At 45.5% G+C, this 15,227-nt stretch overlaps 1 protein-coding gene across 7 annotated transcripts in view; it reads left to right on the forward strand.

The window, feature by feature from the left end:
- The window catches only part of cdc42bpab (CDC42 binding protein kinase alpha (DMPK-like) b), a 69,197-nt gene that overhangs the window by 41,617 nt on the left and 12,353 nt on the right, over positions 1-15,227 (forward strand). For 4 of the 7 annotated variants that reach the window (XM_042218667.1, XM_005917127.3, XM_014332052.2 and 1 more), the window contains exons 6-23: positions 3,523-3,616; positions 4,242-4,442; positions 4,545-4,683; positions 4,796-4,905; positions 5,004-5,083; positions 5,757-5,935; positions 6,080-6,199; positions 6,340-6,473; positions 6,623-6,744; positions 6,866-6,986; positions 8,042-8,152; positions 8,304-8,551; positions 10,037-10,142; positions 12,014-12,138; positions 13,199-13,304; positions 13,548-13,696; positions 13,783-13,874; positions 14,126-14,202. In XM_042218667.1, coding sequence (XP_042074601.1) covers positions 3,523-3,616; positions 4,242-4,442; positions 4,545-4,683; positions 4,796-4,905; positions 5,004-5,083; positions 5,757-5,935; positions 6,080-6,199; positions 6,340-6,473; positions 6,623-6,744; positions 6,866-6,986; positions 8,042-8,152; positions 8,304-8,551; positions 10,037-10,142; positions 12,014-12,138; positions 13,199-13,304; positions 13,548-13,696; positions 13,783-13,874; positions 14,126-14,202 — 2,314 coding nt within the window. Of the gene's footprint in view, positions 1-3,522; positions 3,617-4,241; positions 4,443-4,544; positions 4,684-4,795; positions 4,906-5,003; positions 5,084-5,756; positions 5,936-6,079; positions 6,200-6,339; positions 6,474-6,622; positions 6,745-6,865; positions 6,987-8,041; positions 8,153-8,303; positions 8,552-10,036; positions 10,143-12,013; positions 12,139-13,198; positions 13,305-13,547; positions 13,697-13,782; positions 13,875-14,125; positions 14,203-14,381; positions 14,430-15,227 lie in introns of all 7 variants that reach the window. The other 3 variants (XM_042218665.1, XM_042218666.1, XM_042218668.1) reach the window with 1 other exon arrangement.

Consider the following 15,227-nt stretch of genomic DNA (forward strand, 5'->3'; position numbering starts at 1 on the left):
GGCTGTGTGTGTGTGTGTGTGTGTGTGTGTGTGTGTGCGCGTGTGTGCGCGCGCATTGACTGGGAACATTAATGCGGCCGTTCTGAGAGCTGGTGCCTTAATCAAAAAACTCAGAGAGACTAAATCTCCAAGGGGGGGCAGTGGTTCCTTACAGGAGAGAGAGAAGTGGGTAAATGTAGCTTCTATTGATTAGCAGCAGAATCCACCATTCCTCACCCCACCATGACACTTTGTCTGCCACGCAAATACATTTGTACACAGGGACAGCACGACGGGTCAAACCATGCTGCCTGCTCTCTGGCAGAACAGAAATCGCTGAAGCAGATTAGGGCCTTCGAGCAGCTGAAACACCTGCGCATGTATGAAGCACGCACTCCTCCCCACAGAGCCACGTGCGAGCGGTCTGGTCCGATACTTGTAGGTTCATGATTTGTCAGGTCTACACAGTGTGAGAGTCCCACTCGGGTGATCACTGGTTACTCAGTTAAGTAGACAATTATACATTAATGAAGCCCAAAACTGCTGCTTAGTTATTTCAGATAATCGATGATTATATTTTGGGGCTTCATTTCATGTTCGTCTTACAAAACCAAATGCTGATAGTTGAGAATAAAAGCATTAGGATATTCATTTCTATAATATCCTAACATCATCCTCTTCTATGATGATGATGCTGCTGCTGTGGGGAACAGACATACAGTGGTTTGCAAAAGTATTCGGCCCCTTGAACTTTCCCACACTTTGTCACATTACCACAAACATGAGTCAGTTTTATTGGACTTCCAGGTGAAAGACGGTTGTTTATTTGTACAAATGTTTGAATCATGTATGATTGTCGTTCCACTTCTCATGTGTGCACCACTTTGTTGGTCTTTCACCTGGAATTACAATAACATTGATTCATGTTTGTGGCTGTAATGTGCAAGACACTGTACATCTGCCACTGATTGATATCCACTAATAATGTAAGCCAACCCTTATAGTATTCTCCCTCTAGTTAATTATATATAAAAGTCAAAGTGCTGTATTTTTTCAGCGTCATGCTCAGGTTTGTTGTTCCCTCAGTTTCAGTTTGTTCGAGTTCAGGCGAGGTCCATAGCAGTGATGCTCGTTGTTGTCCAAGATAAATCTTTGCAGGCGTAACAATGCTGTCTGAGAGATCGTGATGGTGTTTATGCTCTTCGATAGTCTGACTTTGGGTTCTTGTCAGTTGCTTGTGGTGTTTCTGCCTGCAAAGCTCATGTTATTCCACACTTGGGTAGCTTATGTGGTTTTGTTCCAGAAATGTACAGGATCCACTTTGGAAAACGATGTCCAATCTGGAACTCATCTGTGAGCGTGCAGGCTCTGCAAAGAGAGAAGCCTCGCTAAGCCTCGCAGCGAGCTGTAGCCCAACTTTATGTGTCTGTACCAGTCACACGTGTGCAGATATTCCTTTAATGCACAGTTTTATAGGTTGGTGATTTAGTGTCGTCTCTGAAGACGAGAGCTAGCTAGACCTCCCCCGCCCCCCTGCTCCATAAGATGGGACCATTAACACTTCTGGAAAATGACAGAGGCTTCACATGTGGCTTTAAAGAAGCCTCTCGCTGAAGACGGAAGCATCAAAGAGCCGTGTCTTTGAGTACTTAAAGAGAATTTAAGAAAGACCATTGAAGAGGAACTCATAGGTTTTCATTCTGCCCTGAAGTTTTTATCTGAAAACAAATGATGGTTTTACAAAGTCGTTACCTGCTGGCTGCTGTTTTATCAGCTGACCTGGACTTTCTGTCATCCAAGTGTTTTATTGGATGCAGCTTTTGGTTCTTTGTGTGTGTCCGCTTTTCTCCATTTGATTTTAAAGTGATATTTGGAGCCTCAGATATTAGGAAGCAACACTGACGGATGAGGAGCTAAAGCAGGCTGTGCTTTTTAATTTACACATGCTCTCATTCCTCTTCTCATTAGTGTCAGTGTTGCCCGTGCTTGTGTTTGAGCGAGCGTGGGGGTGCGTGCTTGTTTTGGACATTAGATTTATTTTAAGCAGAGCCGCGCTCGCCTCACTGCGCAGAAATAGCTCAGTTCTGTAACCTGTTACATCAAGTGTGTCAGTGACTGCAGAGTTTATCATCTTTCACTCACCTTTGCATTTGTGCGTTGCTGCCTTTAAGGTCCCACGTGTTGCTTTGGACACTCGTTAAAGAGGTTTTTATGTGGCCTGTAGGCTGTGTGTACTCAGGCGTGTCAGGGTTCAGTGTGTTGATAAGAGACTCCAGGGGAAATCACCCGAATGGTCAGACAAGGACAGACTATTTTTACCCATAACGGTGGCTCCAGTTACGCCTCTGTTTCATACCAGTCCGAGCCGGCGTCTTTGGGGTTGTTTAGTATGTATTCTGACTATTACGCTCCTGAATGCAACATCCACACTCAGTTACCCATGTGGGTACTCTCTGTGGACGCAGGTCTACGCTAGACCAGCTGAGCACCTGTTTAACACTGACACGAGCTCGGTCCTGTGCCTGGAAACACTCTGAACACTCAGGATTTTATATGGATGCACAGCACATATTCATGCATCTACTATGCATTTAGTTGGTTCTGTAAGTACATTTTTTCCATTTATTGATGCAGGCGTGCGATCTGCTTTAAGATGAAATTAATACAGTGTATTTTACTTCAAGATTCAACAAACCATTTTTAATTAGATGCCTTACAAAACAGTCTGGGTCACTAAATTTATGGAGTTGGATGTAATTTAGTGCCGTCTGTTCATCTGTGTGGTGCTGGCCTTCAGCTTCATGAGCAGTGCAGAGGTGCTGCGTGTTGTCTCTGAAACAAATGCTTAAAATAATTAAAAGATATTCTTAAAGCTTTCTCAGCTTATTCACATTATTGAGTGCAAACAATAAAATGGATAATTATTCAAATGACCCCTACTGGTCATTTAGTTTTAAAAGCCTTGAATTGGCAGATGAAACGGTGTCTCGAGTCCAGCCAGCGCATCTGTGACGTCACCGCGTCATCAGCAGTCGTAACGCAGAACAGCCGCTCTGCTCGGCTCGTGCACATCAGAGCAAAAAGGATGAGTGTGTGTGTGTGTGTGTGTGTGTGTGTGTGTGTGTGTGTGTGTGTGTGTGTGTGTGTAACACTTGGCAGCAGTGTGTGCCCACAAGTCCAACTATTTTCAATGTTTATTTTTTCTTTTGCTCAATTTAAAGTTGTCACGCTGCTGATGAACGGACTGAGGCAAATTACACTTAACTGAATCACGAATGTATCTGAATTATACACGTTCTTTAAAAGCAAGCTGAGACAGTGAAATTTCCCCAAGTTGTGTAACGTAATTTGATGATAATTGATGGAGTATGAGATCAGGCTTGTGTGTTTTGGACGGGCCATGTGTAGGTATTGTTTTATTTGGAAGAGTGTCCCATTTTCTTCATCATCTTTATTCTTCTGAGGAATCGCTCGCTCAGTTTGTCTTTTCCCCCCTTTTCCCTCTTCTATCCTCCCTCCATCCTCACTTCCTCCTCTTTTCAGGGACATCAAGCCCGACAATATTCTGCTGGATATGAACGGCCACATCCGCCTGGCTGACTTTGGCTCCTGCCTCAAACTCATGGAGGATGGGACGGTAGGTTTTTACCACACTGCTGCTGATGCCTCGTTTGGGCCAAAGCAAACATACCAGAGCTTTTCTGACCTCCTTGTCAACCCCCGGGGGTCTCCCAGGAGGAGAGTGCGGTTCAGCTGCTTGGCTGAGCCTGCAGTTTGTGATTCAGACCATTCTCCGAGCCCCATCCCAAAGACAAGAACGGGATGAAATAGATGATCAAAGAAAATCTCAGAGGGATGATAAGGACTGTTTGAAAAGGAAAAACCAGTCTACAAATAGATTCAATGTAGGGATGTATTTCTCAGGTGTTTTGTGTGCATTAAAGCAGCTCTTTGAATAAGAAGCAGATACAGAGAAAACAGCCCAAATGTTTAGCGTCACTCTGTAACTATTCAAACTTGATCTACAATGTAATGTTCTCCCAGTTACGGTCCTATTATAATGCAGGCTCACTGAAAGTGAAGTCACTGGAGTTCTGTAGATGTAAACAAACGCTGCCTTCCTGCCGTGGTGGAATTTATCTCACGTGTTACAGAATTTTACCTTTAATTCGTCGTCATCACTGCTGTTGCTGACTTTACACGCACAAACCTTTGTCACCTCTTAATTTCTTTGATATACTTCGTCTTAAATTCTCTGCTAGGTTCAGTCATCTGTGGCTGTGGGAACCCCAGACTACATCTCTCCAGAAATCCTCCAGGCTATGGAGGATGGGAAAGGCAAATATGGGCCAGAGTGTGACTGGTGGTCCCTGGGGGTCTGCATGTATGAAATGCTGTACGGCGAGACTCCTTTCTATGCAGAATCCTTGGTGGAAACCTACGGGAAGATCATGAACCACAAGGTGAGCTGACGAAATTAAAAGGTGTAACGGTAAAACGCTCGCCTGAAATTTGCCCAGTTTGACCAGTAAACACTTCGTCAAATGCGATCATGTCTTGAACAGGAGAGATTCCAGTTCCCACAGCAGATCACAGATGTTTCTGAGGAGGCGAAAGATCTGATTCGCCGACTCATTTGCAGCCGAGAGCACCGATTGGGTCAGAATGGCATCGAGGACTTCAAGCAGCACCCCTTCTTCGCGGGTACAGGCTCCACCTTTCTGTCGCACACAAAGATTACCTGAAAAACGTTTACCGTTCGCTGTATGCTGCTTAATAAATGCATCTCCTTGTTTTTCACCTTCGACCTTTTAAGGCATCGATTGGGATAACATTCGCATGTGTGAAGCCCCCTACATCCCAGAGGTCAGCAGTCCTACAGACACCTCCAACTTCGATGTGGACGACGACTGTCTCAAGAACTCGGTACGTTTGGAGGAGTGAACGTCATCCTCTCACGATGTCGTCTGACTGGACGTATTCATACTGACGTGCAGATTTCACATGATTTCAAATCCTTTCAGGAGACGATGCCCCCTCCCTCTCACACTGCTTTCTCAGGCCACCACCTGCCCTTTGTAGGTTTCACCTACACAAGTAAATGGTAAGTGTTAACAAACAGCTGCTGCCACTCACCTGTTTCTGCCTAACAACCAAATCTTACTACAGCTGGACTTCCTGTGTCTTTGCTGATGATTGTTAAATAGCAAAAAGAGGAGGAACAAGTCTCTGCAGCCTCTTCCTGAATCAGACTTTCTTCATTTAGCCTCTTTTGAAAGTCGTCCTTCAGACTCATCATGACTGTGATAGCGAGCAGATGCTATTTTCCTCCAGTGTCCAGCAGTTGTCACAGGTTGTCTTCATATGTAATGACTTTATTTATTTTTAAATGGATTTCCTATACAAGCTGTCTCAGCGCTTGGTGTGAGGAGGCGGGGGAGATTAGCTTTCCTCCCTAATAAGGTGATGTTGCTGTACATCCTCAGGCTGAAGTGGTACTCATGAGAAAGCACCAGACCCACCAGCTGCTTCCTTATCTTTTCAAGCCTCAGTGATAATAGCCTTTTCCTTCCTTTCTGTCCTTCTGTCTCTTTCTCGCTCCACCTCGCACTCCTCGTGTCCCTCTGCTGTTTTCTCCCATGACTCAACTTTCAGCTTATCTCTGTCGCCATCACTTCTCTCTCCCCGATCTTTCTTTGTATTTTCCCAATGACCGGTTTGATGTCATCAGAAACCACCAGCACCAATGTAAATAGTTTGTCCCCCCTCCTCTGTAGCACTCTGTCTGATCGGGGTTGCCTGCGACAGCTGGGAGGTGAGCCGGGGAAGGCCGGGCAGGACAAGCTGGATGTTGAAGTGCAGCGTAGCCTGGAGGACAGCCTGGCCACCGAGGCCTACGAGAGAAGGATTCGCCGCCTGGAGCAGGAGAAGCTAGAGCTGAGCCGCAAACTGCAAGGTGAGGTCGGAGCAGCGTGCATCATATGCACACAGCCATCATGAGGCATGAGCATCCAGTCTGCACATGCTGAACTTAAAACTTTCCACTCTTGCCAGTATGGCTTTTAAAAGGCCTATAAATGATGTTTCTGATGTGCCACAGAGTCGACTCAGACGGTGCAGGCGCTGCAGCACACGGGCGAGGGCCCCCTCAGTGCTAACAAGGAGGTGGAGATCAGGAGCCTGAAAAGCGAGATCGACATTCTGAAGAAGCAGATCGCTGGTCAGGACACAGTGCAACGCTTTTCCTTCTGAATCAGCTCCTGATTGTCTCTGACAGACACAAACGGCAGCAAATGTGGTTGTTTGGAAAATGTCTGACAGTTTCAGTTGCGTTTCAAACCAAGCGTGTGTTCGTTTCAGACTCAGGCCAGCTGGAGAAGCAGCTGGAGGATGTGACGCTGGCTCGGAGAGACTTGGAGGACTCGTCCAAACACATCAAGACTCTTGAGAAACAGATGAGGAGCATCACACAGGAAAGGGATGACCTACAGAAGGTACGGCTAGTGTTTCGTGTCATTCTCTGGATATTTAAAGAGCTACAAACGAGTGTGATTTTATTGATCAAGCTGAAATAACAAGTTATTGGACTACTTTGTGGGAGGGATCTGAAATGCTCAACTCTGCTGTCGTCTGTCGTGTTCAGGATCTCATGGACGCCAGCGAGAAGTTGAAGGTTCAGTCTAAAGAGCTGAAGGAAGCCCACAGCCAGAGAAAACTGGCCATGCAGGAGTTTTCAGAGCTGAACGAGAAGCTCACAGACCTCAGGTAGAAGCACGCGCCCAATGCCAACCGCCGACTGCTAGAGTTTCTTTAGTAATGTTTTTTAACAAAGTCCCGTCCATGAATAAAACGCCCACGCTGGATGTCTTCCTGTCCCGGTTCACAGGTCGGCGAAGCAGCGCCTGGTTCGTCAGCTGCGTGACAAAGAGGAGGAGATGGAAAGCCAGAATCAAAAGGTGGAGGCTCTCCGCCTCGAGGTGCGAAAGGCCGAGAGGGCCAAGAAGGAGGTAGAGTAGACTCCCCGTGGTTGCTGGCACGCCCTGCTCTGTCCGTGTTCACCTACTCGAGCTTCATCCAGACGTCGCTGTGACTTTACGCACTGCGAAAAATGTAACGTAATCGCTGCAGACGTCCAGAGTTTCATGTCCACAGATCACAGTGGCACAAAATGACGTGAAACATTGAGACGTTGTTCCTCGTGTGTTGGTAGAGCAGCATTTACCTGCTTAACATGTGCTGTGTATGATCGGTGGCAAGAAAGGGTTTGTGAATTTTATCGCTCTATAAATACGGCATCATATATAATCTTATTTCCACTCACGGCCTGAAGGTAGATGGAGAGAACCAGTCATGCAAATGAAATGAAACCAGTAAGTCATTTATTTAGAAAAATCCATCAGCGCTGCATATCTGTGATGGGGACGTGTGCGACCCACCGCTGTTAGAAATTCATCACTTCTAAGAACTGAGCTCGAGTCGTTTTGTTCGCGGCTTCAGTTCTGGCTTGTAGCCGAGTTTCTGTTCATTTCAGCTTCTGGGACAGTCGTCCCATAACACGAACTTTATTCTTGGACCAAGACTGAGGCCTGTTCACACACTTGTCTTTAGTCCGATGTCCCGACGTTTTCTTTTCCAGTGGGCTCGTATGCTGCGTCAGTGGTGACAGGCTGTCCTGGGCCAGTTCTGTTTCATCCACGTCATCTTCATCAGACTGCACGTGTCCTCTCAGAGAGCTGCAGCTTTCTGGTGTTTAGGGCTCCTCTGGTTGTTGTTATTAACCTGAACATCGGCCAACAGCAGAGCGGATTTTACCCCCGGAGTCCAAACCGTTTGTTTCTAACAGAAATGTCATTTCACACTTTGATAGATCCTCAGTCTTTAAATATAAACAGGCCACTCACTCAGTGTCCTAATGCAGAAGTTGCTCACAGGTTTAATGTGTTTGTCTCTGTAATGTAAAATATTTGTGCAGAAATCTAGAAACGTCCAAAGTGTTCACAAAAGACGTGTTGCAGCTGCGACATGTTTAAAAGCTCGTCTGCTTTCCTCGTTTCATCATCAGATGGAGGCTCAGGTGGAGGAGCAGGCGGCCGAGGCTCAGAAAGAGAAGAAGCTGAGAGAGCGCAACGAGCAATACAGCCGACAGCTGCAGGAGGAGCTGGAGGGGCTGAAGGTGAGTGTTCCCAGCTTTAACCATTCAAAGTACTAATGACTTAATCACCCCGATGGAGATATTTTAGGGTTTTCCCCTGCATGAGTACAACGAGTCTCACTGGTACTCTTTTCTTCTCCATACAAATCTTTGTCTCATTCCCACCACCCAGGTGAAGCAGGCTGGCTCCTCTGCTGCCCCGGCCCCGGCGGATCAAACCCAGGAGGTCGGGCGTTTACGTGGAGAAATGGAGAAGAAAACGATGTTCTTCGAGGAAGAGTTGGCCCGCAGGGGGGCGCAGTACAGCGCCGAGCTGAAGGCGCTGCGTAAAGAGCTGAGAGACGCCGAGAGCCAACAGCTCAACCTGCAGAAAGAGATCCTGATGCTCAAAGACAAACTGGAAAAGACTCGTCGTGAAAGGTATCGCACCAGTTTGCCTTTCCTGGGGCTGCTGTTAGCGTTGGTTCCCTTTAGGTTTGTCTTTAATACGTTGAGTTTAATTCTTCTGTCGTCTCTTTCAGTGACGATTCCACGAGGTGATTACTGTTAACGATAGCTTCATCCCATTAATCCCCTTTGTGCTCTAAATATAGTAGAACTCCAGCCGTCCCCTAACATTTCCATAAATTGTGTTTAGATGGATCGTAAATATACCAGCGAGAGTTTCCCAGGCACACTGTCACAGTGTTTGCCCCACAAACATGAGTGGATTTCATTCCCAAGGCTGCACTAGTCCAGCTGTCCCTTTTATTTTTAACATTTTAAATTTACAGCTAATGGTGATCGTAGGCTGGTAAAACAAACATCTTAAAAAATGAAAATGACCTCGATGCTTGGGTCAGAGTGGGTGGAGGAAAGGTCTCACTAAGCCGGCCCGTTAGTCAGAGCTGGAAGGATGCAGGTCCCCAACTGAATTTGAAAGGTTTTAACATGTTTTACCTTTATACCTGTAGATGTCCTGATTACCCTGAATGACTCCTGTTCTGGCTTTTTGGGTTTGGGAGACCCGTTACTGTACTATTAGTGTTTTAAATGAATCTGCAGGAGACGCACAGTTTAAAGCTGTCTGTGCTGCAGCGAGCTATTAATCTCTAATATGTCAAAAAGAGCTGGAAACCCTTGTTTCTTACAGCGGCTGACACATCCTGATGTTTGCTCTGCTGCAGATCAGCATCACTTATTCTTGCGTTTGCTTATATGGGGCGTGTAAAGCTGCAACATGCAGACGATAGAATAATTCTGTTGTAAGACGTCTGTAGAGAAATGCTTCAGATCTGAGTGTTTGTTTAAAGGTTCATCCTGGAGCACAAATCTAAACCAACAGTGCCGTCTCCACAGGCCTGTTCAAACTTCACTGCAGTCACTACTCAGTAATGGTTGGTGATAAAATGAGAGCAGAGGCTGAAATGGTAACAAAATAAAAAGATCTGTCAAAATGTGTCAACGTGGAGGTTTTATACCAATAAATGAGAAGAAGTTGTTTCTTCTGCGGCACTCAGGCTCACCTGATCCAACACTGAGCCGCTAGTTTAATACAATTTGCATAAAAACGTGTTTTTGTGGCGCTTTGTTTTGGTACCCTGTCCCATCCTGCCTGCTGTTAGTGCCATATTACTCCCACTGCTTTCTAAGCCGGTTTCAAACGCAGCACTGTATCAGATCCTAGCTGCATTAATGTGTTTGGGCTGAATAATGCATCTCGGTGTTTGATCTAAGGTTTGGACAGATGTGGGAGGAATTACACGAGAGCTCCAACAGACGTGTTGGTCTTAATGTTAAAATGACAAATGCGAGAAATCAGATGGAGTTTTGCATTTATAAATTGTGGGTTGGGAATAAATGTAAGTTTATACAAAGTCACAAGTTTTACAGTAAGTCTGTGTGTGTGTGCTTTTCCCCGTCCAGCCAAAGCGAGCGGGAGGAGTTTGAGACCGAGTACAAGCAGGAGTACGAGCGAGAGCGAGTCCTGCTCACTGAAGAAAACAAGAAGCTGTCCAGTGAACTCGACAAGGTGCCACATCTCTATTTATACACAAAGTGACTGTCAGCGCACAAACCTGGGTCATCTCTGTCAGTCTTTAGTGAGCTCTCAACACACACTAACACAGCGCTTTGACCCCAGGTAGCCCCAAACTCTTTCATCACATTCCTCCTCCACCCCCGCTCTCCCGCCAATGCCAAAGAAATCACTGTTCAATATCCTGCGTAAAAACAGCCGTCGCCGCCTCCACAGTGGATGGAATGACTCTCTGGACTGAGCTCTGTTGACTTTGGAAGTTCAGAAAGGCCCTCGTTTTAAACAATGTCTCATAAGCAGGAGACATTCTGACATTATATCACTGTACTTATTTGTGTTTTGTTAGTTGATAAAGATGGATTCGATCTGCGTGTGCGTTAGCTCCACCACCACCTTTTCAGCACGTTTTGAAGTGTGTAAGAAAAATTCTTGTTTGACTCGTCTCACCTTTCAAAGGAGGCTCCAGAGTTCACACCAAACTGCTTCGTCTTCACTCGGCACCATGCGTGAAACGACCTGTGGGCTGGACTTGTGTTCAGTTTGTCCAACTTTCCAACTGCATTTGAGCTCCATCCTTGTTTTCGGCGTGAATTTCCACGATCAAAGAAACATCGTCACAGGAAAAGCTGTTTGCGTTCGGTGTCAGCTGTTGACAGAATGAAATTGGCAGTGAATAAATATGAAAAGACATCCCAGTATGAGAACATCATCCATTGTCAGCGCGAACTGTTTTAGCAGCAAACATTATGGTTAGATGAAAAAGGAATCTGGACCCTGGTCAGGAATATCTGCAGTTTCTTCTCCAAGAGCAGGCAGATGTGATTGATCAGCATCGTTTGTCTCCCCACAGAGGTTCTTGTTCTGCCTCAGCATCGTCAATGTCATGTTCTTGGACTTGCAGTTAAAAATAAACCCATTAAAAACTAACAATCGTTATCAGCTGGTAAAACATTACTGTACTGAGAGATTTCACTTTCAGAGAGATGCTTGATAATAAAAAGTGCATCTTTCTGCCTTTTCGCAAGTCAGACACAGTTGAGCGAGTCTCAGCATCGCTTTGGTCATTTGCACTGTTACAATGTTGCTGTTTCAGATATTGGGGTCTGTGTATGTGCAGGAAATCTGAGACAAAGGTTTTGGTTCTGTGTGACCTCAAAGAGAGCAGATATCCATATATGGTCATCCTGTGTACCTGCTGCTCAAACCTGCTGTTTATCAGAGGTGCTCTATCCGAATAAATGGAAACGTCTGGTTTAAGACAGAATTATTCACAATTCAAAACTTCTTTATCTTATACTCTGTTCATCTAAGCAGAACAAAGTGTAAAACGCTCATTTAAAGAAGTCGTGGGGAGAAATGAGACAGAATCTCTGACATGCTTTGCTTTCTCCAGCATGCAGTATTTTGTAGAGCTTACTTCGTTAATGGCTACATCCATGATTTCCTGGCATCCGATGGTCAGTGACTTAAAGCTTCTTTACAACACTGATATTTGCGTTTGCTGGAAACCCGCTTGTAGACCAGTTGCAAAACGGTGCTAACTATCCCACTTTCCTCATTCCACAAATATAGTGAGCAGTGAGCTGACCTCATGTCAGAGGATCTCACCCTCACATGTGAGGAACACGCGTGGTCCTGGTGTGATGGAGCAGCTGGGACTGAATCATAAAGTCTGTCTTCAACAACACGCTGATTAATTTTACGCGAGCACCCGAGCCTCTCATGTTCACTGACAACACGAATGGCAAACTGTGTGTAATGAGTTCGTTTACCAGGCGTTAGACTTTGACAGCTTTATGATTTGACACTTTTACAATATTGTGTTTAATACCACCCTAACCCCACGTTTGTTCTCATTCCTGTAGCTAACCACCATGTATGAGAAGATGAGCAGCTCCAACAGGCAGCTGGAGGATGAGATGAGGGAGCTGGCTGATAAAAAGGAGAGTGTAGCTCACTGGGAGGCCCAGATCACAGAAATCATCCAATGGTAAGACGCACGCTCATATATGCACACTGCAACCTTCTCAAATGTCCCAGATACTTGCTGAGGCATACGCTTTCCCCCGCTGATGTTAAAGCGCCAATTCAAAGATGTTTATGTTCAGTGTGACAAAGTGCGAGCAGGCACGCTTCTGTCTCGTAGTGCATTGGGTTCCTTGTTGGAGTATAACTGCAGCATTTCTCACATGCCGCTGCAGATCAGAGCTGCTCGGCCCTGCCTTCCACTCAGATCACTTCTCAGTGCAGCTGACACCTCGCCAGCTGCTCAGCCTCTCACTGTTGGACAAGCCTAAAGTCTTTACATAGCACACATACCACACACACACACTTCAGACATGTAAGTACAAGTGTTGAGTGTGGTATGCAGGTTTAGAGGAATGTAGGGATCACTGTTGCCCCCTGGTGGCCGGGGTTTGCTACTGCAGGGGCTAAATAAGGAAGTAGGATCACTTGTAGGTAAAAGCAAAATGAATGAAACATCCTTTCACGACTTGACACGAACTCTGATTTTTGAGTGTCAAACGTGTGTGGCGTGCGCTCTGTGAGCGCCAGAAAATGTTTACGTTAGCATCAGCGTAAGTGTGCTGTGAACACGTCAGTTTATTCTACCTGAGTGTTCAGGGTTAGTGAGCGACTCACCTGCAGGCTGAACGTGTCTGTTTTGTGTTGGTGCGTGTGGTGAATGATGTGTAAGCAATGGTTAAGTGTGATACGGGTCACAGGACCTGAAGAGCATAGAGTGAAAAGGCGTGTTTACAGTGTGTGTGTGTGTGTGTGTGTGTGTGTGTGTGTGTGTGTGTGTGTGTGTGTGTGCCCAATTCTGCCACTGAAGGATGTTTGTAGAGAGCTTCAAACAGCCCATCAGTGCTCGTACTGACAGAGATACATCTTTATGTGTAAAATAAATAATAATGATATGCTGTCAGTGTGTGTTAGTGTCGGCTTTAGACTCTTGGTTTTATGGTTATGGTAAAGTTGACACCCATGGAATGTGTTTACATTTGTAGTAATGTGTGTGTGTGTGTGTGTGTGTGTGTGTGTGTCAGGGTGAGTGATGAGAAAGATGCTCGGGGCTACCTGCAGGCTCTGGCCACTAAGATGACAGAAGAGCTGGAGGGGCTGAGAAGCAGCAGCCTGGGAGCGAGAGCCACGGTAAATAAACACAAACACGTCGTCTGTCTGCTGCAGAACTAAAGGAGATCCCTTGTTGTTGTTGTTGTTGTTGTTGGTAGAAACTAGTTCAGTAATTACACATTTTTAAATGATGAAGCCAAAGTGAATGAATATCATCAAAGAAGCCAGTCTTTCACTCTTACACTGACAGGTAAGTCGAGCAGCGGTGAGTCCCTTTCTGTCTGGTGATTCGCTCAGTTTCTGCTTCTGTCTCCGTTTCAGGACATGCCGTGGAAAATGCGGCGTTTGGCCAAGCTGGACATGTCTGCGCGCCTGGAGCTGCAGTCGGCCCTGGACGCTGAGATCAGGGCAAAGCAGAGCATCCAGGACGAGCTGAACAAAGTCAAGGCCAACAACATTTCCACAGAATGGTATGACTGCTGAACTTTTTAAAAAAACAACTTAAACCAACTTTTGCTAAACGACAGCTAACGTATGATTGTGTCTGATCGATCAGTAAACTGCAGGAAGTTGGAAGTAAAAACCAGGAACTGCTGGCTGAGATCGAGCGTCTGAAAAAGGAAACGGAGGAGCTGCGGCTACGGCGAGGTGAGCGCGCGTGCTGTGGCTGAGTGGGCGCTGTGCACTGAAACCGTTGGAGATTATCACACTGCAGGAGGGTTATGCAGCAATCAGACGCTCGGGACTCTTAATGTGTACAGACAAATGTATTGTTGCTTGGGGCTCATGAATCTGCGCCCCAGCTCTTTGAGGCGGTCCTGTGACTCGTGTAAGTCACCCTTTGATGTTTTGATATTGTGTTCTTAACAATGGTTGTGTTGTTTGTCCTGTGACTACAGGTGTCAAGCACCAGGATTCCCAGAATTCCTTCTTGGCTTTTCTCAACGCCCCCACCTCAGCTCTCGACCAGTTCGATGTAAGTATTACAGAGAAAATCTGGTTACGAGCACAACAACTGAAAGATTCAAATCCATGACTTTCAATTCTCTGCTCTCCATTAAGATGTTTTCTTCACACTTTCATTATTTATTTTTTCACCAGTTTTTATTTTTGTTTTGTCTTTTGTTTTCCTCACATCACTTCCTGCTACACAAGGATTCTTATTCCTCATCCTCATCTTCTTTAATTGAGTTTTGGGAAGATGTAAGTTTATCTTGGTTAGTTGGGGGTGTGTGTGTGTGTGTGTGTGTGTGTGTGCGCGCGTGCGCAACAGTAGCTGTAGGTCTGAGCATATGAACTAGATGAGATGGTGTATGTGCAGACTGTAGATTTGTGTCACTGTATGGAGACGTGGATCTTCGCTGTTATCTGAAGAAGGAAAACTCTGTTGTGCTTTTATAACAAGATGATTTAAAAGTGGCTCCACGGGATGGGTTTCACATTTCAGCTCACATATGTTAAAACTACATGTGATTGAAAGATAAAATGAAAATATAGACGAGCTCTCCTTTTAGTTTCTGTTAGTTTGGTTAAAAAAAACTTGCCTCGAGAGGTTTTGATGGACGTGTTTTGTGGAGACTCTGAGTCTGCTAGACTGAGTCAGCTGCCCTTTAAAACTTGTGTAACTCTGTGAGCTAAATCTGAGACTAAAAACTAAAATAAAACATTTTCAAACAGTAAAAACTAAAGTGGAAGAAGAAAATCCACTGAAGCTAAACTGAATTAAAACACTAACCAGAAAATGCAAAACTCTAATAACTGGTTATTTGTACCATATCTAAGTCCACAATCCTTTGAGTTTGGCGACAGAGAGCAGGACGCATACGGAGCTGCCTGCAGGGCAGCTGGTCTTTCTCTTTTCATGTAGTCGAGAAGGACGTCAGAGAATCATTTTGTCTCTAACAGTTGAAATTAGGAGGGTTGGCGAGTACGAGCCCAGGCAGTGAGAGTGAAGTAAACGAGTGTCGAGGGCTGACAGAAAGTCAGTTTGTGCTGCAGCAC

This window comes from Haplochromis burtoni, unplaced genomic scaffold, assembly GCF_018398535.1.
Source record: "Haplochromis burtoni strain Fernald_Lab_line unplaced genomic scaffold, NCSU_Asbu1 Contig_22, whole genome shotgun sequence".
NCBI lineage: Eukaryota > Metazoa > Chordata > Actinopteri > Cichliformes > Cichlidae > Haplochromis > Haplochromis burtoni.